The sequence below is a fragment of the Blastocystis hominis genome (genome assembly GCF_000151665.1).
Source record: "Blastocystis hominis, Singapore isolate B (sub-type 7) whole genome shotgun sequence assembly, scaffold_5".
Lineage (NCBI taxonomy): Eukaryota > Bigyra > Opalinata > Blastocystidae > Blastocystis > Blastocystis hominis.
In genome coordinates, this window is record NW_013171860.1 from 439,444 (window position 1) to 462,593 (window position 23,150).

At 55.0% G+C, this 23,150-nt stretch overlaps 9 protein-coding genes; 6 read left to right on the forward strand and 3 right to left on the reverse strand.

Annotated features, from left to right (window-relative positions):
• Window positions 1–1,510: 1,510 nt before the first annotated feature.
• GSBLH_T00004011001 (uncharacterized protein) lies at window positions 1,511–2,432 on the reverse strand (the record flags this gene model as incomplete). Its single annotated transcript, XM_013042847.1, has 5 exons — window positions 1,511–1,927; window positions 1,959–2,075; window positions 2,109–2,150; window positions 2,183–2,252; window positions 2,296–2,432. 5 exons carry the CDS (start codon window positions 2,430–2,432, stop codon window positions 1,511–1,513), a joined length of 783 nt encoding a protein of 260 aa, XP_012898301.1.
• Window positions 2,433–2,916: 484 nt separating this feature from the next.
• Window positions 2,917–3,993, forward strand: GSBLH_T00004012001 (uncharacterized protein; the record flags this gene model as incomplete). XM_013042848.1 has 3 exons in its annotated part: window positions 2,917–3,444; window positions 3,482–3,551; window positions 3,584–3,993. The coding sequence occupies exons 1-3, from the start codon at window positions 3,229–3,231 to the stop codon at window positions 3,991–3,993; spliced, it is 696 nt and encodes a 231-aa protein (XP_012898302.1). The 5' UTR covers window positions 2,917–3,228.
• Window positions 3,994–4,459: 466 nt separating this feature from the next.
• Window positions 4,460–5,083, forward strand: GSBLH_T00004013001 (Ribosomal protein L32e). XM_013042849.1 has 3 exons: window positions 4,460–4,669; window positions 4,709–4,989; window positions 5,021–5,083. Exons 1-3 carry the CDS (start codon window positions 4,583–4,585, stop codon window positions 5,055–5,057), a joined length of 405 nt encoding a protein of 134 aa, XP_012898303.1. The 5' UTR covers window positions 4,460–4,582; the 3' UTR covers window positions 5,058–5,083.
• A 656-nt stretch (window positions 5,084–5,739) lies between these two features.
• Window positions 5,740–6,393, reverse strand: GSBLH_T00004014001 (uncharacterized protein; the record flags this gene model as incomplete). The annotated part of the gene is made up of 1 exon (XM_013042850.1): window positions 5,740–6,393. The coding sequence occupies one exon, from the start codon at window positions 6,391–6,393 to the stop codon at window positions 5,740–5,742; it is 654 nt and encodes a 217-aa protein (XP_012898304.1).
• A 650-nt stretch (window positions 6,394–7,043) lies between these two features.
• Window positions 7,044–10,069, forward strand: GSBLH_T00004015001 (uncharacterized protein; the record flags this gene model as incomplete). XM_013042851.1 has 8 exons in its annotated part: window positions 7,044–7,100; window positions 7,130–7,192; window positions 7,223–7,357; window positions 7,388–7,483; window positions 7,515–7,637; window positions 7,672–8,274; window positions 8,305–9,036; window positions 9,068–10,069. The coding sequence occupies 8 exons, from the start codon at window positions 7,044–7,046 to the stop codon at window positions 10,058–10,060; spliced, it is 2,802 nt and encodes a 933-aa protein (XP_012898305.1). The 3' UTR covers window positions 10,061–10,069.
• A 3,543-nt stretch (window positions 10,070–13,612) lies between these two features.
• GSBLH_T00004016001 (uncharacterized protein) lies at window positions 13,613–18,420 on the forward strand (the record flags this gene model as incomplete). Its single annotated transcript, XM_013042852.1, has 6 exons — window positions 13,613–16,992; window positions 17,028–17,120; window positions 17,151–17,194; window positions 17,225–17,646; window positions 17,679–18,026; window positions 18,055–18,420. The coding sequence occupies 6 exons, from the start codon at window positions 13,613–13,615 to the stop codon at window positions 18,418–18,420; spliced, it is 4,653 nt and encodes a 1,550-aa protein (XP_012898306.1).
• A 115-nt stretch (window positions 18,421–18,535) lies between these two features.
• On the forward strand, window positions 18,536–19,522 carry GSBLH_T00004017001 (uncharacterized protein; the record flags this gene model as incomplete). The annotated part of the gene is made up of 6 exons (XM_013042853.1): window positions 18,536–18,607; window positions 18,646–18,781; window positions 18,813–18,944; window positions 18,979–19,122; window positions 19,153–19,211; window positions 19,247–19,522. The coding sequence occupies 6 exons, from the start codon at window positions 18,536–18,538 to the stop codon at window positions 19,520–19,522; spliced, it is 819 nt and encodes a 272-aa protein (XP_012898307.1).
• Window positions 19,523–21,600: 2,078 nt separating this feature from the next.
• On the forward strand, window positions 21,601–22,427 carry GSBLH_T00004018001 (uncharacterized protein; the record flags this gene model as incomplete). XM_013042854.1 has 3 exons in its annotated part: window positions 21,601–21,672; window positions 21,708–21,865; window positions 21,902–22,427. The coding sequence occupies 3 exons, from the start codon at window positions 21,601–21,603 to the stop codon at window positions 22,389–22,391; spliced, it is 720 nt and encodes a 239-aa protein (XP_012898308.1). The 3' UTR covers window positions 22,392–22,427.
• Window positions 22,428–22,453: 26 nt separating this feature from the next.
• Window positions 22,454–23,131, reverse strand: GSBLH_T00004019001 (uncharacterized protein; the record flags this gene model as incomplete). XM_013042855.1 has 4 exons in its annotated part: window positions 22,454–22,671; window positions 22,703–22,846; window positions 22,876–23,031; window positions 23,063–23,131. 4 exons carry the CDS (start codon window positions 23,129–23,131, stop codon window positions 22,525–22,527), a joined length of 516 nt encoding a protein of 171 aa, XP_012898309.1. The 3' UTR covers window positions 22,454–22,524.
• Window positions 23,132–23,150: the final 19 nt, after the last annotated feature.

The following is a 23,150-nucleotide window of genomic DNA, read 5'->3' on the forward strand; positions in this document are numbered from 1 at the left end:
GTTTAAATTAGGTGTTTCTCTTCCATTCTAAAGCCCAAAAAGCTCGTGAAAGATATGTCTACGAGAGAGCTCATTGCTCTCTTCAATAACTCTTCCTCAAGTCGAATGGAGCTAGTAAAGGCCGGAGAACTCTTGTATCAGCAGCCCGAGCCTTTAACAGAGATGGTTATTCTAATGGTGTGATCTCATATAGGAGGTCAACACGATACTTCAGCGTTTAAGTCAAAGTCGCTTTCCTGATTTGGCACGGCGTATTGCAGGTCACTATTTGCACGAAGGCAAAGCGATTCATATGAGTCTAACCAAAACCCTTCTTCGTCTTTCCGCTGTTTTAAAAGATCGCGAGTTTTTTGTCCAAATTTGTAATTCGACGGTTCCGCACCTCCTTGATCCGGATAGCGAGCTGTCCGGGACATTCATTCGCACACTATTCAGTATCTACGGACATGATGAGGGAATGCAGTACTTTTTGCAATGTAGTCCGCAAAACAAGCGATACCAATACATTGTTCCCGAGATGCTATACGGTTTGCCATGATAATTCCATAGACTCACTTTCAGGCTTGTTTGAAATCGGCTATTTTGAGGAATGCATTTCATTTTACGATGCCTTTTGCCTTGAACACGACTGGGAGCATGCGTTCGACATCCCCGCAGCACAAATTAACGACTACTTTTATAAACACCAACACCAGAAAATGTTCCAACACGCCCGAACGTTTGCCGCGGTGATCGGCTCGTATTTGGCGCTGAATGACTACGAGAAAGCCTATCAGCTGTACAAAGAGATGGACTTTTGGGGCGTGGTGCCTTTGAGAGAGACTTTTTACCACTTTATCGATGTGAAGGAGCGAATTGGGAGTGATGTGTAGTATGGAGAGCGAAATCGAGAGAAGGGAATCGAATCGATTCGAATACCAAACGGAATCACAACGGTTCAGTAGGAACGATGGAGAGAATGAGAGCTAGAAAGGAGTATATCGAATCCCTCGCGTTTTGTCAGTATCTCGATCGATTCCTCCCCTTTGTGTATCAGCACAACAAACTTCGGTTTTCTCGCGAGATCCGAGAGAACCCGCTCGCTCAAACGATCGACATCTCGCTTCGATTAACGCCTGTGAGCTATCAGCGACTTGAGTTATACCGAATCCTCAAAGAAATGCGTATGTGAAATAAAGAGAGAGGAGTGAGGTGCAGGGTCAAAGGAAAGAGCTGTGTGGTATCCTGCGTGCATGGTGGTGAAGACGGAGAAGAACGTGGAGGGTGTGATTCGATTGCTGACGGAGGATTTGTCGCCTTCGATCGAGTTTAAAATTATGGTAGGGCGAAAAGGAGGAAGGGATGAATGGAAGGATCACGATCGATTGCGAATAGAATGCGCGTCTGTGTACAATTGGATCGATATTCAAGACTGTATTTTGAAACAAATCGAATAATAGTGTGTTTGTTGATTATTATTAATAATAATATTATTACTTCTCCTACTTCTCTTACTTCTTCTTCTTCTTCTTCAACTCTTATCGATGCCCACTTGAATCATCACTCGGATTTGTCTCCCAAACAATTTGCTAATGTCGTCACTCGCTGCAAACTCCAGCTGACGGCGGATTTTCGATACGATCCGCTGCTGCGAGGGCGACTGGCAGAGAAGCTCCGCATCCAGAACCAACCCTCCATTAAGTTTCTTCCATCCTCGATGCACGACGATGAGTTCGTACGGGATTTCTTGGTTCAGGAAATGGAACACTTTCTCTCGGATGATTTCATTCGCTTGCTCTTCCTGGCTTCGATTTGTGATCACGCCTGGAGAAAAAAGCCATCTTCCTGGGCGCGCTTTTGCTTGCAACGTGCGCAAAATCTCTTTGATTCCTTGCCCTTTAAGCGCCGAGAGACTGATGATCGAAGAGCCGTCGTCTTTGATTCCCAGCTGAATTTGAATTCAACAAAAAAATGCAAACGGAGGGGCGAAGAAGACTTGGAACCTCCTCAACGATCAGCTTTTTTCGCTCTTGAATGAGCGTGGCCGGCTTCATCAAGTCGCATTTATTGAGTGCTATGAGGATTTGCGCTTCGTTCTGCTGTGCCAACGCGACAGCTGTGTGAATCACTTCGCGACTGAGATAGGTGAGCGGAATCGACCCATCGATTAACTGCGTGGTAAGGGTGGAGACACAACACAAACGGTGAGATAGAGATCCATTTTGGATAGAGTGTTCTTTGCAATTCCTGTGAGCTCCTTTTCTTCTTTGCTGCTTCCACTATCCGCTTAGAAACTCATACGTAAAGAATAAAAACCTTTTCTGTAAAATTCCTGGAGTGTCGTGGAAGATTAGCTGTGTATCGCCTATCGTCTTCACACCCAAAATATCGAGCCGTGTTGTGTTCACTTTGTGACTCACTGCCGAGACCTTTTTCCCAATCAGAGAGTTCATGAGCGTGCTCTTTCCAGAGTTGGGAGCGCCGCATAATCCAACTTCGAGAATTTTTGTGCTGTTCCATCTCTAGCAATTTACCATCTCTCCAATAAAACTACGTCTCCATCTAAAATCTCTCTCTCCGCAAGGAGATCTACTTCTTACTCCAATCAACACACCTCCCACTGTTTAACTTTCTGTCGTACAATAAATCGCTTGTTACCACTCTAATTCATAAACTCGCCGTTCTGGATCTACCGACTCGACAGAGCTCTGCGAAATAATTGTTGTATTCTTCCTGTGCTATTTTCGAAACGACTCCAAAGGAACATAACAATTATCTGATGTTTTTCGATTTGAAAGCATTTTTCCACAGCATTCCATTATTCAAACCAAACAGTAGTACGCTGTAAAGAACTTTTGTTCAATTCCAGAAATCGGACCTCTTTTTTGCTTTTCACAAACAATTCTTTAAATGGATCCTCTCGAGGCCCTCCGATCTGCGATCTCAAAAAAGAGGAAACTGGAGTGGAAGGACGGAAACATTTTCATTGATCAGCATGTGTTTCCTGGGAAGACATATACATGTATGAAGAAACCCCACTCGCACGACTCTCACAAAGAAGCGAAGGAAACATCTTATTACACCCTGGATTCTATTTTCTTCTTCTGGAAGACGTTTTCACAAGATAGCACCATGGAGCAAGGTAACTATGCGCTGTTGTGCGTAGATAACAATGTGGATGCTGTGAGTTTGTCACAACATGACGCATTGTTGAACTACTTGAATGGAACAAAAGATACTTGCACATATATGGATACCTCTGCTTCCTTTCGGTATGTGAAGCCCCAGTTTGCTGCTGCTCTCGCAAAACCGACTGGAGAGAAGAGCGAAGGGGACGCTTCCTCTCAGGGCGTCAACAACATCCAAGCGTACAAACGAATCCGAACCATTCTCGGCAACGAAAAGCTATACGAGACTCGTTCGAAGATAATCAATCTGAACGGCCGAACCAAATTCACAGAAGCAGTAATCCGCTCTTTTTTTAATATATTCTCACCTGCAGATCCGCATGCTTTCGCGCGAAGAAAAATCCTCCGCCCCTCACAGCAGCGAGGACTGGCGGAACCGAATGCGTGCGATTTGCTAGAGCGGACGTAACGACTAGGCGAGAACGTGGGCATCATCAACACGGAAGAAGGTTTCTTGTCGCACGACGGACCGGGCATGGAAGACAGCTACGCGAACGATGCGATCATCGTCGTGGCTCCTTCCGTCGGCGACAATGTGATCACCATGTTCAACGTGCAGCGATTCTTAGAGAACGGCGAGTACGTCTCCAGCGAGTCCATTCGGAAGGTACCCCATTTCCCCGGTTTCCACGTAGAAATCGCCGTTGAAACCGCAGGAAATCGAGATAACGCACACGATCAACGGCCGAGCGATGCGGTTCCGCTTTATCGACAACCCGACGACCCTCACCGCGCAGGAGTGGAAGCGCGTCGTCTGCGTGATGGCAGGGAACCAGGCGTGGCAGTTTCGCGGATGGGGATTTTCGAGTCCCGCGGTTTTGTTTAGCAATAGTGGGGGTGCAGGAGCGATGTGAGGAATAGTTCTCGGCGTGTTTTTCTGGTTCAGCGAGATCACGCTGCCTGCACTGATTCGCGGACTGAATGTGAAGGTGGTGTCGATTAATCGCGACTTGAGGAACATGGATTTGGTGGCGTGCGAGCAGTTCTGGGATATGATCGAGAAGGAGATTAAGACGCGGAAGACGAATCTACTAAAGTGAAGGGCTGTTTGTTTTGGTGTTTGTTTCAAAAGTAAGGAATCGTGCGCATAAAAAAAAAGGAGAATGGGCTTTTTCCTGTCTAAGAAATGGAAAGAAGAAAAAGAAAAAGGGAGTGGCCTTGTGGTCTAGTGGTATGATTCTCGCTTTGGGTGCGAGAGGTCCGGAGTTCGATTCCCCGCTGGGCCCTTTTTTCCTTTTTGTCCGCCATGATTTGCCCATAACCGCGATTCTGGCACTCAGAAGGAAAAACAACAAACTCTCATTGTTCTTGTCAAACTCTAGTTTTGCAAAGTAGGCTTCATTCAAATGGGTTGGGGATGTCGTGCCGTCTATTGTTTTTGGAGGGTTCGGAGTTCTCACTCTGCGTAGGTTAGAATGAGTCCTTCTCGCAAGATCAAGATTGTTAAGAAGCGAACTGTCTCTTTCCCCCGTTTCCAGGCGGATAAGTTCAAGAGAATGAATGTAGGCTTGTGCGAAGAGTGTGCCTGATTCCTGTTGTAGCAGCACTGGAGAAAGCCCAAGGGTATTGATGGACGCTGCAGACGCCGCTTCCGTGGTGCCACTCTGATGCCCAACATTGGTTACGGATCGGATGCCCGCACCCGCAACATGCTCCCCTGCGGACTGTACAAGTTCACCGTGAGCAACGTGAAGGACCTGGAGCTTCTGATGATGCACAACGAGAAGTACTGCGCTGAGATCGCTCACAGCGTGTCTTCCCGCAAGCGCATGGAGATTGTCAAGCGTGCTAAGGAGCTGTCTATCCGTGTGATCAATGCAAAGTGAGTAAAGTGTCGGTGCGTTGATTTGTAGGGCCCGCATCGCGAAGGTGGAGTCGGAGGCGAACTAAACTTCTGGTGAAGAGTTTTGACAATGCGTGTGTTTGTTCTCAAATACCCAACTGGAAGAAGTTCATCGATATCGAGTGGATTCGAATCACGCGCTCGTCCTTCAGACTCTCCAGACTCTCCAGCTTCTCCACCAGCTGCGTGTGCATCAGCGGCTTGGCGTTGATCTCCAAGCAGCGAATATTGCCGGTGAATTCGGCCAGAACGAGACGACAATCGCCCTCCACCCGCTTCAAATAGATGGTCGGCGCGTTGCGGAAGTCGCGCTTCACCACCTCGGGAACGTGCTTGTTGTAGAAGAACATGTGCTCCTTCACGGGCAGCGTAGCCCTCCGAATGAGCGAGAGATGACATCGGAAAGGCTGATGTCCGCAGAGATTGCAGAACGTCTCGGCACGTCCGCGATTTTCGCAGGGGAACACGGGGAGAACGAGATGGCGATTCATGGCGTTGGCCGTGTGGATGAAGAGCTCCAGCGGGACCTCGCTTTGTGTGTCTGTGTGCCAAGAGAGCCGTTCCACCTACCCGGATAGTGCTCCAACACTAAATATTACGCGGTGAGACTCGAGTATTCGCCATTGAAATCGAAGGGATACAATCCCGTCTCGCGCAATCGATACATTTTGTTCTCGAAATGCATCACGAAGTTGTTATGCGCCATAACAACACTCGAGTCTACTCCGTTCACCTCGCTTCTCTCGTCCTACTGTGCGGTCCCCAGCCGAACTGATGCATTTCGAAGTAGATGCTTCCGCGATTATACAGCATCGGCTCGAACAGCAAGCTCTTCAATTCGGGCACCAGATGGTTGTCGACCACTTCCACCAACGCGGTTTGGTCGTGGATGTTCCGCTCCTTCATTTTGTTCAGTGTGAGCTCAATCGTGAGCCGGCTTCGATCCGTGGCTCGCCAATACACAAAACCCGAACAAATCGTCGCGTCTTTCTGTGCAATGAAGTCGAATTCCTCGTCGGTCGGAACGTATTTGAACGGGTTTTGGAAAATCACGACGTCCGAATCGAAGAACAAGCAATTGACGCCCATGTTGAGCACTTTCTGCACTGCGATCAGTTTGAGGGCGGTGAGCTGATTGAAGGCGTACCCGTCATACACGCTCGGTGTATCGCCTCCAGATTGGTAGTTCACACTCGAAACCAAAGCGACAGGAAAGCCCTGCTGCTCTAGGACATCGTAGGCGTGTTGGTTCAGAGCTACAACAAAAAAATTACGGAAGCGCCATAATCGGCTCGTAGTGTAACAGACATAAAACGCATTCAAATACGCATAGTCTGTTGCTGTGATTAATACACGATTATTCCTTTGTAGCATATTCACCATGTCTTCGACCTGGTTGATATGCCTCAATTTGCGTTCTGTACGTAGTCCCAAGGGATTGCTTTCCGAATAGGTAGCTATACTCGATTCTAGACTGAATTATTTACACTCCGGATCGTGGGAACGAAGGTTTCGGATCTGATGATAAAGCTCATCGTTCTTCATGGGCGAATCTCCATTCATTTCAACATTACTTGTTTGGAAACCCCAATTGACTACTGGGTCTGACTAAAAATAAAAAGCAAAGTTAAGAGATTACATTCGAGGTAGTGAAACGGTCCTCTGCTACTGCAAACCTTGTACAGGCAACTAGAAGAACAAGAACGACTGCAACACTATTCATGAAAAATGATAAATCATCAAATAACTATGAGGGAGTTTCAGTTCAAGCCGTTTCAAATAAATAAGTAAGAATAATCTCGATTTCTGTTCTGTGAAATAGAGTATCGTAATAACTGTAGCTATATCCATGGTAGGGTTGATGATTATTTTAAATAAACTGTAGAACGTCGATATCCAGGTACTTCGTGCTTTAGTCGTTTTACGTTGGTAGTTATCAATCTTACAGAAGAGCGATCGTGTGAAGTGCATCGACTATCACCCTACCGAGCCTTGGGTGTTGCTTTGCCTTTTTTCGGGCAAGGTTATTGTGTATGATACAGAGAAGAAGGAAATTCGCAACCACTTTGAGCCGAGCTATCAGCCAGTGCGTTGTGGCCGTTTTATTGCGAGAAAGCAGTGGGTGGTGTTTGGATGTGATGATTTGAATGTGCGTGTTTACAACTATAATACAGGAGAAAAAGTTGCTGTGTTTTTGTTGAATTGATTGTAGGTGAAGCAGTGGAAAGGCCACGACGATTTCATCCGCGGACTCGACGTGCACGAGACCCTTCCCTACATCTTAACGTGCGGAGACGACATGCTGATCAAGATGTGGGATTGGGACCACGATTTCCAAATGGTGCGCGTAAGTCTTGACTCTACTCTCTGATCGCAGCGCTTCGAGGGCCATTCCTACTATATCATGGCAGTCAAATTCAATCCCAAGGACAACAACTACTTCGCGTCCGTTTCTCTCGACCGCACCATCCGGGTTTCCCCTTTTCCCCTTCCCTGAGTGGTAGATGTGGTCGATCAGCAACTCGCGTCCGTACTACTCGATGGAGGGCCATTCGAAGGGCGTGAATTGCCTGGACTTCTACCCCGGAAACGACAAACCGTACCTAGCCACCGGCAGCGACGACTGCGTTCCTTTTCTCTTTCTCTCTTTCTACCCTCTAGACCGTGAAGATCTGGGACTACCAGACCAAGACGTGCATCCAGACGCTCTCTGGCCACGAGGACAACCTCACCGCGGTGAAGTTCCACCCGCGCCTGCCGTATTTGCTGAGCAGCGGCGAGGACAACAAGGTCATCATCTTCCACAGCGGCACCTACCGTCGCGAGCGCGTGATTCTGCAGCCCTCGCTGGACCGTGCGTGGAGCATCGGCCTGAGCAGCCACAACAACCACGTGGTGCTAGGCTACGACGAGGGCTACTGCGTCTACACGATGGGCCGAGCCAGTCCCGCGGTGAGCATGGACGCGCAGGGCCGCGTGGTGTGGAGCGTGCGGCAGGAGATGTGGCAGAGCGTGGTGGACGGGAAGCAGCTGGACGCGTCGAGCGTGCTGAAGGGGCAGGAAGTGGCGGTGGCGACGAAGTCGCTGGGGCGGTGCGACGTGACGCCGTCGGTTGTGAGCCACAGCAGCACGGGGCGGTTCTTGGCGGTGGTGGGAGAGGGCGAGTACGTGGTGTACACGAGCCGCCAGCTGCGCAGCAAGGCGTACGGCGAGGGCATTAACTTCGTGTGGCGGCCGGGGAGCAACGACTACTGCGTGCAGATCGTGCGGCTAGCGGCGAGGGATGAGCGGTAGAACGAGAACACGCTGCGATTGTACTCCGAGTTCAAGGAGGCGCGCGTGCTGCAGATGGCCTCGCGCATCACCGGGCTCTGGGGCGGCGCCTGCCTGGCCGTGGGCTGCAACGGCGAGTTCGTGGCGTTCTACGACTGGGCGACCGGGCAGCTGGTGCAGCGCGTGGACGGGAACATCCGCGGACTCAGCTGGAGCGACGACGGGCAGTTCGTGGCGCTGCACTCGGCGCAGGCGTCCTATCTGCTGGAGTTCCACGCGGACCGCATGGCGGCGCATCTGGGGGAGAGCGCGGCGGGCGTGGAGGGCTGCCTGGAGGTGCTGAGCGAGCTGGACGGGAGCGAGCAGAGCGGCGTGTGGTACAAGCACGCCTATCTGTTCGTGAGCCAGAACAAGCTGCAGCTGGTGCGCGGCGAGCACACCGAGAAGCTCGCGTTCGTGCCTTCCCAGCGGTTTCTGCTGCGCTACATCCCCTCCATGGACCTCGTTTTCTTCGCGGACGCGCGCTGCGCGCTCTTCGGCTACTCGCTCGACCACGCGCTCCTCGACTACGAGTGCGCCGTCGTCGACCAGGACTTCGAGCTGGCCAACCAGCTCCTCCCCGCGGTGTCCCCCGCGCAGTACGACCGCGTGGCGCGCTTCCTGGACGTGCAGGGCTTCCCCGAGAGCGCCGTGCTGCTCGCGCAGGACCCCGATCTCCGCTTCGAGCTCAACCTCCAGCTCGGCAACAGCGAGGTTTGTGCGTTTTCTCTTCGGTGACGTCCAGGCTTGCCGCGACCTGCTCGCCTCCACGCTGGCGGATCGCGACCGCACGGACACGTACAATCCGCAGCGCTGGCGCCGCCTGGCCGAGCTGTACATCGCGCAGGGCCGCATCGACATGGCCGAAACCTGCGCGCAGCACGCCGGTGACCTCGCGTTCTCCCTCCTCCTCCTCTCCTGCCTCGGCGATCGCGCCGGGTTGCGCGCGTTGGCCGAGGCCGCGCAGCGCGGCGGGCAGCTCAACGTCGCGTTCCTGGCGCTGTATCTGGCGGGAGACGCCATGGCGTGCCTGAAGCTGCTGCAGGAGGAGGGCAAGCTGCCCGAGGCGGCGTTCTTCTCGCTGTCGTACGTGCCGTCGCAGGCGCACGCGGCGTTCACGCTGTGGCGCGAGAAGCTGCGCGCGGAGAAGCACATCGCGGCGGAGCTGCTGGCGGATCCGGCGATGTACGGGTCGTTCTTTGCGGGGCTGGAGAAGGCGCTGGCGCTGGAGAAGGCGCTGGAGCCGCTGCGGAGAATGAACGTGGCGGCGGAGGAGTACGCGAAGTACCGCGAAATGATCGAGGGAGAAGGACTGCACTTGAAGGATCTGCGAGTTGTGAAGGAGGAGGAGGAAGAGGAGGAGGACCAGGAGGAAGAGGAGAAGAAGGAGGCAAAGAAGGACGGGAAGGGAGAGGAAACGGTGGAAACGACGAACCAAGAGGGTGAAGGAGAAATGGGAAAATTGAACCAAGAAGAACAAAATGCTGAGGGTGAAGTGCAAGAGGCTGAGGGTGAAGCTGAAGAAGCTGAAGAAGCTGAGGAAGCTGAAGAAGCTGAAGAAGCTGAAGAGACGTTGGATAATGAGGAAAAAGAGGGGAATTTTGGACAAATGAGTTCACCGAATATAGACGAAGAGTTTGGGGAGCTGCTGGAGGGAGACACGCTGCCGCAGGAAGGGGACGAGGGGGAAGAAGGAGATATCGATATAGAGGACCTCGAAAGAGAGTGGAGTCAGTGAGTTTTGAGTGTTTTGTTTGTTTTTATTCGGATGATCAAGAATATTCCCAGAAAATTCTGTGATAACTAGGAAGTCAGAGTTTTTTTAATGGAAGAATATTTTCAATCTATACATAGTAATATCGATTTGCAGAGTTTCCTCGAGATTCTTGAGGTGAATGAGGATGTTTTAGCTAAGAACTAGAAACTAGCTGCAGTGATCGAAACAGACACGATAGAGGTCGATAAAGCGGACGCCAAGAACGCTTTATCGGCATTCCTAAACTGTTGGCGATTTGCTTCGAAGGAGCATGCTGCGCTCCTGGAAGGATATTTTTCTTTACTCGCATCCCTCAAAGCTTTTGATAATGTTGTCAAACCGTTCCTAAAGCTGCTGACGTCAAATAGCGGACATCGCTCGGTTAAATGGTGATCTTCCTCGGTCCTTCTAACACCAAGGGTTTACAGACTGTTCCGCGTATGCAGCATTCTATCATCGAACAACATCCCCGATTTAGCAGAAGACATTCTCCGCACACAAGTTTGCACCTCCAAACTGAGGTAACACGCAGGTCCAATTACTGGAGGAAATCGCAGAGCGGGACAAGCGCCTGTGCATTCTGAGCGTTCACTTCATGCTCGAGAAGAGCGGCGCGGCCAGCGACGACGAGAAAGACGCGTTCTTGCAGCGAGCCCTGTGCATCTGCGGCTCGAGCAAGGAGTCCTTGCTGCTCGCGAGTTGCTATCTCTGTAACGCGATCCACAACGCCGAGCTTCAATCAACCTCCCTCGCATCGATCGCCAAGAAGTACCTTGCTTTCTCTCTCTCTCCTTATCCTCCCTAGCTACCTCTCCATCCTCTCCGCGGCCCGCAAAGTGCCTCCCAGCAGCGTGGTCCTCGCGGGCGGTTTGCTTACCGCGGCGTCGAGCCACGATCTGCTGTCCAAAGACCTCTTCCCCGCGCTGTCGCGCAGCGTGAAGCGCAACGCCGAGGTCGGCACGCCCTGCCTGATCGCCGCGTTCCGCTCGATCCGCGTGGATGCGTCGCGCTACCTCTCCTTCCTGGTGGACACCTGCATGCATCTCGTCAAGCAGGAAACGTCCGACGCGGAGACCCAGACCGCCCATCTGCTGCACGACGTGCTCTCGCATTGCAGCGACCCCGAGGCCGTCGTGGGCTTCGCCTCCGCCCTGCTCAAGGAAATGGACGCTTCGCGCCTCGCCCTCCCTGCGAAGCGCCGCGTGTACGTGGCGCTCAGCGAGATTCTGCGGTCGCTGGACGCGCGCGTCATGCAGAAATCCGACGTCCAGGCCTGCGGCCGCGATCTGCTGCCCGTCCTCCTCGCCGCCTACAAGAAAGAGGCCAACGCCGCCAACAAATGCTTCCTCATGGACGCGCTCGCGCTCGCCGTGCAGACGGCGCAGCAGATCCCCGCGGATATCCTCGCTCTCGCGGTCAGCGGCGCGAAACTCGCGGGGAACGCGAGCATTCCGGCGCTGTACCTGCTGAACTGCGCGGTTTCGCTGCCGGACGTGCCGCTGAACGCGAAGGAATTGCTCCCCGTGCTGGACGGCGCGATTCAGCGCGCCGCGGCGAAGCCGTTCCTGGATGGTCGCGGCGGAATCATCGCGATGGGAAGTGTGATCGAGATGGCGGTGAAGGCGGGGTGCGCCGTTCCGGATTCCGCGGTGAAGGCGACGGAGTTCAGCAGCTTCCTGTTCATGCGGAGCCTGTACGCGACGAGCAACGCGGAGGAGCAGGAAACGGTGCGGTGGTGCCAGCGCAGCGTGGTGCAGCTGCTGGAGCAGGCGATGAAGACGCACGTGTTCGACGCCACGCAGGAATGCCGCGTGAGCCAGCTGCTGTTCGATCTGGTGGTGGGCAATTCTGAGGGGATGGGACGTAGGCAATGCCGCGATCGGAGATCCGGGAGTCGGGATTGGCGATGCTGCGCAGCTTGGCGCGGGACCACGCGCGTCTCCACGCGCTCTTGGAGTCGTTCCAGTGCTGGCTGATGCGCAGCTCGGCGATTCCTTTCGTGAACGATGAGTACCCGCTGCCGCGCGAGCCGCTGGTGGACATGCTGAAGGCGATGCTGCACGGCGCGGTGGAGAACAACGACGTGGTGCTGGCGGCGTGGTGCGCGTCGCACCCGTTTATGAACGTCGGACACAAGCAGTCGGTGACGTGGCGTAGGCGAGGCGGCGAGGTGGGACGTAGACACGATCGCCCGGGAATTGCTGGGCTCGCTGCAGAGCATCGAGTGCAACGAGGCGATGCTGGAGGACGTGAAGGCGATGCTGGAGGACGAGGAACTGGGTCTGCAGACGGCCAATCGATGGACCGCGTTCACCACCGAGCAGACGATCGTTCATCTGATGCAGCTCACGTCGCTGACCGAGCCCATCTACGGCGCTCTGATCGAGGAGATCAAGACGATGGCGCAGAGCCCCGCGGTGAACGAGATCTCCGCGAAGGATCTGAGCATCTGGCAGACGGAGGAGTTCGTGGTGTGGAAGCCGCGCGACGACTCCGGCTTCGACGACGAACCGAATCTGGCCTCGCAGAAGGCGAAGGAGCAGGCCAAGGCCAAAGCCAAGGCCAAGGCGGTGAGCCGCGCGGCGAAGAACGACGATCAGTGGGCGGCGCAGCTGAAGGCGGAGCTGAATAAGGACAAGCTGGCGAAGGACGTGGCGGACAAGGCGATCGCCGCACGCAACGAGGCGTTGCAGCAGCAGGCGGAGGTCCGAGCCGCGGTGGACGCGGTGGCCAAGGGGTACAGAGAGGCGCTGCTGCGACTGCGCTGCCTGGTGCTGGGCGGCAAGTGGGCTCTGGAGCCGCATCTGAACGAGATCAGCACGGTGGTGTCGGGACTGCTGGGCAATCCGCTGGTGACCCGATTGGCGCGCGAGTACGGTCTGCGGACGGAGGGTGACGCGTAGAGTGTTCCTGCAGTGCACGCAGTGCATCGCGGATGGGTCGCTCGCCGCGCAGCTCGAGAACTGTCTCTACACCGTCTTCTATCTCTCGCTCTGTACCCCGTTTCTCCGTTTCTTCACTCTAGACTCCATGAAGCAGCTCGTCGCCCTCGCTGAGCCGCTTCTCAGCACGTTCGTGCCGCTCTTCGAGGAGGACCCCGCGCCCTCCTGCTATCTCTCGCTCTTCCTCCCGCTGCTGAAGCCGCTGGCGTTCGCCCCCGAGGCTACCAGCATCTACTCGCACATCGTCACGCTGCTGAACTGCTTCGTGAGCACGGAGGACGAGACGTTGGAGTCGACGCTTCGCTTGTGCCGCCTGGAAGTGCTCGAGATCCTGCTCGAGATTCTCCGCGTGTCGCCGCGACTGGAGCCCTCTCCAGAGAGCGTGCTGATGGCGTACTGCGACACCTCCGTGCCGCTGCAGCCTCGCGAAGTGCTGCTTTTGCTGGGCGATCGCGGCCTGCTTTCGGACTCGGAGGATGTGCGTCTGAACGCGCTGATCAATCTGGACGGCGTGGAGAACTACGCGAGCAATCCTCTCTATGTGGTACCACTGCTCTCTTTTCTTTTATCTCACACTCAGATCCGCCTGTACATGGCGCAGTACGACGAGGACGAGGAAATCGCCGAGGAGGCGCAGCTGCAGTGGGAGAAGAAGGCCATCGCGCTGCCCGCCTCGTTCCACATCCCGCTGTTCCAGCTGCTGGGCCACTCCGTGGGGAAGATCCGTCGCGCAGCGGCGCGTGCGATCGCCCACGGCCTGCTGGAGCATCCGGAGGCGTCGCGCGCGGTGCTGGATCGCATCGAGAAGAAGTGCGAGGAGGTGGAGGCGATCACGGTCCCTGCGGAGCGCAAGGCGCAGGAGCCGACGATTCTGGCGATGTTCTACTGCTTGGAGCAGTGCGCGGCGGAGAAGGCGGTGCAGGTGACGCTGCTGGACCAGCTGCTGGACCGGCTGTTCGACCGCGGATTCACGTACAGCGAGAGCGAAGTGCGGGTGCAGGCGATGCACGCGGGCGAGAGCCTGATGGAGAACTACGGAGCGGAGTGTCCGGAGGAAGTGCTGACGTATCTGAACAAGAAGCTGAGCGCGTTGGAGCAGGACGCCGACACGGAGGAAGCCTGCAGAATCCAGGACCACCAGCGCGAAGGCGGCATCGTGCTGCTGGGCAAGGTGGCTTGCTATCTGAAGGATGGCGATCCGCGGATCCTCAGCACGGTGGACACGCTGATCAACGCCCTGCGGATTCCTTCCGCGTCGGTCCAGGAGGCCGTGGCGCGCTGCCTGACGCCTCTCTTCAAGTACGACTGCGTCCACACCCAGGCCAAAACCTACGTGGACCAGCTGCTGAACCAGCTCACGACGAGCGAGGAGTACGCGGAGCGGCACGGCGCCGCGGTGGGTCTGGCCGGAATCATCAAGGGAATGGGCAGCAAGGTGCTGCGCGACTTCGACATCATCTCGTTTATCGAAACGGCGGCGCGAAGCTCGTCGATGATCGCGCGCGAAGGCGCGATGCTGGTCCTGGGCTCGCTCTTCGACGCCCTCACCTTCATGTTCGAGCCCTACGTCGTGAAGTTCCTCCCGATCCTCCTCGAGAACTACTCGTCGCGCGACGAGCGCGTGCGGAAGGCCTCCGAGGCGGCGAGTCGCTCCGTCATGCGGAACTTGTCGCCGCACGGCGTGAAGCTCGTGATGCCGAAAGTGCTGGAAGGCATGGGCGACACGCGCTGGCGAACGAAGCAAGTGTCCATCCGCATGCTGGGCGCGATGGCGTACTGCTCGCCGCAGAGCTTGTCGTCGTGTCTGCCGCGCATCGTGCCGCTGCTGACCGAGTCGTGCAGCGACGCGCACCAGGAGATCCAGCGATCCGCGCAGACCGCGCTGATGGACATCGGGAACGTCATCCGAACGCCCGAGATCGCCGACGTGCAGCAAGTGCTGCTGCAGGCGCTGGCGGAGCCGCACATCCACACGACCACGGCGTTGAAGACGCTGACGGAGACGAGCTTCCACCACACGATCGATGCGCCCTCGCTGTCGCTGATCATCCCCATTTTGATCCGAGGCTTGAACGACCGCGTGACGGACACCAAGAAGAAGGCCGCGCTGATTGTCGGCAATATCTGCTCGCTGGCGTCGCGCGACGACGTGCTGCCCTATCTGAGCAAGCTGATCGAGCCCTTGAAGAAGTGTTTGGTGGACCCGCTGCCCGACGTCCGCGCCGTGGCCGCGCACAGCATCGGTCTGCTGGGCCGCGAGGTGGGCGAGGAGGACATGAAGGACCTGCAGGAGTGGCTGATCGAGAAGGTGTACGAGGACAGCACGGTGGCGGAGCGCTCGGGCGCCGCCCAGGGCCTCGCCGACCTGCTTTCTTCCTTCTCGGAGGCGCACTTCAAGGAGATTTTGAGCGAGCTGCTGCTGAACGCGACGCATCCGCGCGCGTGCGTCCGCGAGGGCGTGATGTGGACGATCTCCTTCCTGCCGTCCACGCTGGGCTCGCGGTTCGCCGCGCTGGTGCCGACCGTGCTGCCCGCGATCGTGAGTGGGCTGGCGGACGAGTCCGAAATGGTCGCTGAGGTGGCGCTGCGTGCGGGCCAGGTGATCACGAAGAACTACGCGAAGTCGAACTTGGAGAGCGTGCTGCCTCCGATCAAGGAGGCCATGATGGACGACGATTGGCGCATCCGCCAGTCGTCGATCATGCTGATGGGCGAGCTGCTCTACACGCTGGGCAAGACGCGTGCTGTGGGCATGAGCGAGAGCGAGAACGACACGGGCCTCTCCTCCGACAACGTGGAAACGCTGCTGCAGCAGGAGCTGGGCGTGGAGACGTGGACCGAGATCATGGCCTCGCTCTTCTACCTGACCACCGACGTGACCGCCACGGTGCGGCAGTCGGCCTTCCAGGTGTGGAAGTCGGTGGTGAGCAACACGCCGCGCACGCTGAAGCGCGTGCTGGGCGAGCTGACGAAGCTCTGCTTCTCCATGTTCACCAGCGACAGCGAGAACAAGCGGATGCTCGCGGCGCGCTGCCTGGGCGAGATCGTGCAGAAGCTGGGCGAGTTCGTGGTCCCGCACGTGCTGGAGGTGCTGAACAACGGCATGAGCAGCGAGGACGCGGTCACGCGGCAGGTGGTGTGCATGGGCTTCGTGCAGGTGCTGTCGAACTGCTCGGCGGCGGTGGTGAAGAGCTGGGGCGACGCGTTCCTGCAGTCGCTGAAGGTGTCGATCTGCGACGAGGACGAGACGGTGCGGTCGGTGGCGGCGAACGCGCTGACGATCCTGCAGCGAAAGGGCAGCAGCAACGCGTTCAACTCGATCCTGCCGATCTTGCTGGAGGACCTGGAGTCGGCGGACAGCGGTCGCCAGCACAACGCGATGAACGGACTGAAGCAGATCATCCTGGTGCAGGGCCGTCAGATGATCTCCGTGCTGTTCAACCGCCTCACCGCGCAGCCGCTGACGTGCTCGCACCTCTACGTGATGCGCTGCATCCTCCCCACCACCAGCAAGTTCCTGCACTTCTTCTTCAGCGACATCGCGAACGACTTCCTTCTGCAGCTCTACGGGAAGAACGACGAGGCCGAGACCCCCATGGAGGACCGCGAGCTGGCGGACGCGATCAGCCAGACGCTGCGCAGCATGGTGACGAGCATCGACACGACGGGCGTGCAGTGGCTGATCACGTGTCTGGACAAGATCAGCAACTTCGTGAACAACGGATATCGCCGCGAGGCCTGCTTGATGCTCGCCGAGTTCGTCGAGAAGACCACGGCCGACTTCGACGACCAGATCCAGATGGTGCTGCGGCTGGTGCTGAAGCGCTCCTCGGAGCACAGCCAGGACGTGCTGGACGCGGCGTGGAAGGCGCTGAACGCGCTGTTCGCGCGCGTGAGTCCGACGGAGATGGTGCCGCACATCGCGTTCATCAGCAGCATGATCGCGACGGTGATCAGCACGGAGCGATACAAGTAGGCGACGAGAACACAAGGAGACTCACCGCTAGGCCCGGCGTGGATATGGAGACCTACGTGCTGCCCGCGTTCGCCGACAAGGCAGGACTCAAGCCGTTCTTCACGCTGCTGCAGAAAGCCATCATGTAGGGAGCAATGGATGAAGTTCAGCGTAGGGTCGCGCCCACCGAGAAGAAGGGCGACTGCGCGGCGCTGGTCTGTACGATTGGAGTCGTGGTGTCACGTCTAGGCGATCTGGTGCAGTACTCTCCCGCGCAGAACGTTCGCGTCTACGCGCTGCAGATCACGGGTCCGCTGATCCGCATCATCGGCGACATGTTCGACGTCACCACGCGCGTGCAGCTCTACCACGCGCTGAACCTGCTGCTCTCCAAGGCGGGCGACGCGCTGCGCCCCTTCCTGCCGCAGCTGCAGACCACGTTCATCCGCGCGCTGAAGGACTCCAACAAGGGCGTGCGTGTGGAGGGCGGCCAGGCGCTGGTGCACGTGGTGAGGCTCTCGGCGCGTATCGACAACGTGCTCTGCGACCTCGCGGAGAGCGCGCTGTCGCAGTCGGAGGAGATCCAGGAGAGTATTCTGGCGGCGCTGCAGGGCGCATTACTGCAGGTCGGCGAGCGCATCCAGGACGCCACTTGCGACAAACTTACCTCCGTGCGCTTTTAAGCTCGTTTGCTGATGAGTAGAGCATGCTGCAGCTCATCGAAGCCAAGGAGGAGGCCACGCGCGTGGCCGCCGCTCGCGTGCTGGGCGTGGCGCTCAAGTTCAACGCGGACGCGGCGTTCCAGTCGATCCTGGAGACAAAGATCCTCGCCGAGCCCGGCAATGTGAGCGTGGACGTGGTGCACGGCCGCTGCCTGGCGCTGGGCCAAGTGCTGCGGTACAACGCGGAGCGGTGCGCGGCGAGCCACGCGGCGATCATCGATCGGATCCGCGCGTTCCTGAAGAGCGACTCGCTGATGGTGCGGAAGGCGGCCATCTCCGACTGCAAATACGTGCTCAACGCGTACTCGCTGCTCAGCGAGGCCGATAAGGTGGGAGTGATCGGGGTTTGTGAGGTAGGCGCGCGTGCTGGACGGGCTGCTGAACGATCTCTCGCTGTGCATTTATGACGGAAACTCCAGCGTGCGCTACGAGACGGTCATCTCCATCTCGCTGTTCGCGCGGGTTTGCAAGGACGCCAACGACGACCTGCTCGCCAAGCTCGTGCCCACGCTGCTGAAGAGCGTGCAGGACTCGTACGTGCCGGTGAAGCTGGCGTCGGAGCGCGCGCTGCTGCATTTGCTGCAGATCCACGAGAACCCGAGCGTGCTCGAGAACTACATCGGATCGCTCAGTGTCGCCGATGCGAAGTATTTGAGAACCTACGTGCAGAGAGTGCTGATTAAGTTGCCCAAGACCGCGGATGACGACCTGGAGCAATTCTGAGGGTGGATTGTTTGTTCGAATCGCGTTGAGCGTGTCTCTCTCGCTTGGTGCAGGGGAAGGCTGCAGAGCGCTGCTTCCCAGTACCATCCTGTGAAAAGCGCACAAAATTTGAGCAATGTTCATTCTCCTTACGATTAAGGACGTGATTCGGATTGAGCCCAGCCAATTCGGAGAGGAGCATGTGCAGGTAGGCGCTGCGAGCGGAGTTGCCCTGACCTTGTCTAGACGCTAATTAAAGAGATTAATCGGAAATATTCAAACAAAGTGATTCCCGAATATGGACTGTGTATCGCATTCTACGACTTTGTGGAAATCGAGGACAGCAAAGTGTATCCTGGAGATGGAGCCTGTCACACGGGCGGTACTGAGCCTAAAAACGATATCAAACTTAGTAAAATTCCGCATGATCCTGTTTCGGCCAGTGGAGGGAGAGATCATTGTGGGAACGGTTTTGTCGAGTAACATGAGTGGCATTCGAGTTTCTTTAGAGTTTATGGATGACGTTTGGATTCCATCATACAATCGTAGGAATTGGCGGTTCTTTTTTGTAAACTTCAGTCCCCGATGTAAGCGTATACGATCCGGTTCGACGGATTTGGGTTTGGCACTATCGCGACGGGGACCAGCAGTTGGATTTTGATATTAACACAGGCGAGTTTATTCGCTTCCGCGTCATCGCCATTCAGTATAATCGAGTTGAGAGTGCTTTTCGAAATGCGAGGTAATCCTCAGAAAATAACACATTGGTCACATCAGAAGTGAAGAATGTCGAGCACGAAGCGGATCGGAGCGTAGCGACATGATGATGATGATGTGTGAATGGTAGGTTCGCACGCGAACGAAGAGTATCGACGTGCAGGGTCCAGAAATAACGCGTCTACGCAGTTCGAGTGTGGATATGCGCGAAGACAAACTTTTACCTCCCAATCCAATGGCTTTAATTATATCTTTTTTAATTGTTGTTATTGTTATTGTGTTTTTTGAGTGTTTCTTTAACTTGGTGTACGGAGATATTAGCGTAGATGGACTTGGCTTGATCAAGTGGTGGATTCCCGATGAATCCGAGCAATTTTGTGTTTGTTGCAAACAGAACGAACGCTAAATCGACTATTTCTTGCCAGAGAGCATATACCGCATCGCTTCCTGCACCTTGACGGGCGCTGGCGGGAGGTTTTTGATCTCTTCCTCGGTGAGCGACGTGGGATTGTTCACTTTTTCGCCCACCACTTTCTCCACTTCCTTCATCCACTGCTCGAAGCTCGCGTAAATCCCTTCGTCCTCTCGCATGATTTTCTCTAACCGCTCGAATGGCGTCGTATCCACGTTCTTCGGCGAAGGCAGCGGCTTGGATTCTATGTCGCGAAGCTCCGATTCGATGAATTGGCGATCCGAAGCCGTTAGACCCATCGATTTGAACAAGTCCTGGGGAGATTTGGATTTGAGGTTGGCAGGATCGGCTACAGCATCGCGTAGTTGCTGGATTGATTCGAATTCCTCGTCTGTAAAGCCTTCTCGAGAGATCGGAAGGTCATAGAGCAGAGAAGCGCGCTTTCGAGTTGGCTTTGATGATTTTGGATGCTGTGGAGATTGAGAAGATGGTTTAGAATCAGGGGTTAGGGAGGATTTCGAGGCAGCAGGCAGATATGGACTCCTTTCCGAGTCATTCGGTTTTTCATTGCTTGCATACACGATCTGCTTTGAAACATTTCGAATTGAACGCTGATCACGCAAAACCGCTTCAATTCGATTCTTTTCTTGTATTGATAGGGAAGGCAATGCTGACTCATCGACTACACATGAATGCATACACATAAGACCAGACTTGACATAGCAGGTCTTGTTCTATAGCAACGTATTCCAGAAACACGCGCAAACAAAAACGTGTTTCGAAGAGCACATCTTATCGCGAATAGTCGATTCATACGATAACTAATTATCGTTGTGAGATGGACCCTTTCGTCCAGTCGTGTAACCTATATCTTCAAGGTGCTCCCGTGAAAACAGTACTGGACACAATATTGTCGTGTCCTCACTGGAGCGAGGAATCGTTTCAGGATTGTGTTGTCAACAAAGTATCGATGTAGCCATGTTTGTTATGATTGTAGATGATAAACCATCCGCTGATCGTCAAGAATGGTCGTGTTTTTGACTACGAGAGGCAGTTCATTCGTGGTTATTTCGACAAACTCATGGAGAAGGACGCAGTAAGCGAACCCTGCCGTTTTTACTGTAGTACATTGCAGACTCGTTTGCAGCGGAATATGCTCGTGTGCACTTGAAACAGTTGGCTTTTGATATTTTATTATTATTTACACGTAGTGAGGAGGAAGGAGAATACCACTTTCGGTATTACTCGCTTCCCAACACGGACGAGTTCATTCAAGTTCGGTTGAAGCGTTCTTCCAATTGTACTGCATTTCAAACCTGGGAAGCATGCTTTGCCTTGCTGGAGTGGGTTTTGACCCATTCCGCTGCATTCAAAGACAGCACCATTTTGGAAGTCGGTTCTGGAAGTGGATTGTGTGGCCAAATGCTGCAGTGCATCGTGGAGAATTGTTCGGTGGTGATGAGCGATTATTGCAATGAAGTGACCGAGTACATTCTGAGTAACGTGGAAGAAAGTGCGAATTCGATCGAGCGTTTGATGTAGATCGTGATGTGTTTGCTAGGCTTCACAAGCCAGTTCCCGCCGTGGAGACAATCGATTTTTGCAACTTTGACAAGAACCAGATTCAACGCATTCATCCTGATGTGTTGGTCGCTACGGATGTGGTATACAGATAATTGGATTGTGTTCACTGCAGACATTCTCACCTGATCTGATCGATGGATTAATCGAGCTGATTACCTACTCGCTTTCCGAATGTGGCTGTAGAATTGTTTGGATGCTTCCACCGTAGTGCGCCGAGCGTTTATCTGCTGTACCGTGCGAACGAAGGAGCTTTTCAACCGGTTTAAGGAGGGTTTGGAGGCAAAGGGGCTAGCTGTGACAGAACATGTGCTGGAGCAGCAGAACGTCTGGTACTACATGAAATACGCAGAAATCGTCCTTTTAGAAGTGTCATTGTGCCTTGTTTGTTGAAATGATAGTGGTTCACAATTTATTGATAATCAAGGAGGTTGATCACTGTGCGCTTATTTGAATGTTTCACCGTTCATTATTATATTTGACCGACAGGCATGAGCGTTGAAAGAGTTAGCAAGAAGAGACAGTGTGTGGCCGATGGAGTGTTCTACGCCGAGCTCGACGAGGTAGGAGGTGTTTTCGAGGGGAAGTGACGTTTCAGCTCCTGAACCGTGAGCTCGCTGAGGTGGGTTACTCCGGAGTGAGCATCCGCAAGTCTACCATGAAGACGGAGATCATTATCCGTGCTCCCAGACCTCAGGAGATTATTGGTGAGAACTCTCGCCGCATCAACGAGCTGACTGCTCTGGTCCAGAAGAGGTACGTGTTTTGTGAGAAGGCGAGCTAATTCCCTAGATTTGGCTTCAACGAGAACAACGTTGTTCTGTACGCCGAGCGTGTGGCTGAGCGCAGCCTGTGCGCCCAGACTCAGGCAGAGGCCCTGAAGTACAGATTGCTCGCCGGTCTGCCTGTGCGCCGTGCCGCTACCGCTGTGATCCGCAGCGCTCTGGAGGCCGGAGCGAAGGGCTGCGAGGTCATCGTGTCGGGAAAGCTGCGCCAGCAGCGTGCGAACGCGATGAAGTTCAAGGAGGGCTACATGATCAAGACGGGCTACGCCTGCAAGGAGTTCGTGGACGAGGCGACTCGCCACGTGCTGGTGAAGCAGGGAATGCTGGGCGTGAAGGTGCGCATCATGAAGCCGACGGATCCGGAGGGTCGTCTGGGCCCGAAGAAGGCTCTGCCCGATATCATCGTGGTGCACGAGCCCAAGGAGCAGCCGCTGCCCGCCTGGAAGCCCAACCAGCCCAAGGAGGCCGCGCCGGTAGAGGAGGCGAAGGAGCTGTAAAGGAGAATGCCGTGTCGGAGGGATCGTCGGGGATATGCGGTGTTTGAGACAACAAACAAGCAGGCAATCAATCAATCAATCACACACTCCCTAACAGACAGACAGACTGACAGACAGAAAGGGAGAGCGAGGCTTACAGCTGACCGCAGTTGGTGATCTTGAGCTCCGTGCGAGGACGGCCCGACTGCGAGCCGTTGGACTCCAGAGCCTTCACGACTTCCATTCCCTCCACCACTTGGCCGAACACCACATGATGACCGTTCAGATGAGGAGTGGGGACCTAGGCTTCACACACGCGCTGCGCGACCTACGGTGGTGATGAAGAACTGCGAACCGTTGGTGTTGGGACCCGCGTTCGCCATGGAGAGCAGACCAGCACGATCGTGGCGCACCTTGAAGTTCTCATCGGCGAACTTGTTTCCGTAGATGGACTCGCCTCCATAGCCGTTGAAATCCTACGATGAAGCAATGTGGACGCTCGTACAGTGATGTCTCCTCCCTGGATCATGAAGTTGGGAATAACGCGGTGGAAGATGCAGTTCTTGTAGCACAGATCTTCTCCTCTGGTTCCCTTTCCCTTCTCTCCAGTGCACAGGCAGCGGAAGTTCTCAGCGGTCTTAGGAACAATATCGCTGAAAAGCTAGCCTTCAGAAAGCCACCACAGAGCTCACCTCGAAGACAATTCGTCCCGCAGGCTGTCCACCAATGCTGACGTCAAAGAATACACGAGGTCTAGGCATACTAAAATAAGATATAGTT

What these genes read in the sequence shown, in the direction of transcription:
- GSBLH_T00004013001 (XM_013042849.1), top strand. Translation starts at nt 4,583, where the DNA reads ATGAGTCCTTCTCGCAAGATCAAGATTGTTAAGAAGCGAACTGTCTCT. An exon ending in ATAAGTTCAAGAGAATGAAT is followed by an intron (nt 4,670 to 4,708) that starts GTAGGCTTGTGC and finishes TTCCTGTTGTAG; the next exon opens with CAGCACTGGAGAAAGCCCAA. An exon ending in ATCCGTGTGATCAATGCAAA is followed by an intron (nt 4,990 to 5,020) that starts GTGAGTAAAGTG and finishes GTTGATTTGTAG; the next exon opens with GGCCCGCATCGCGAAGGTGG.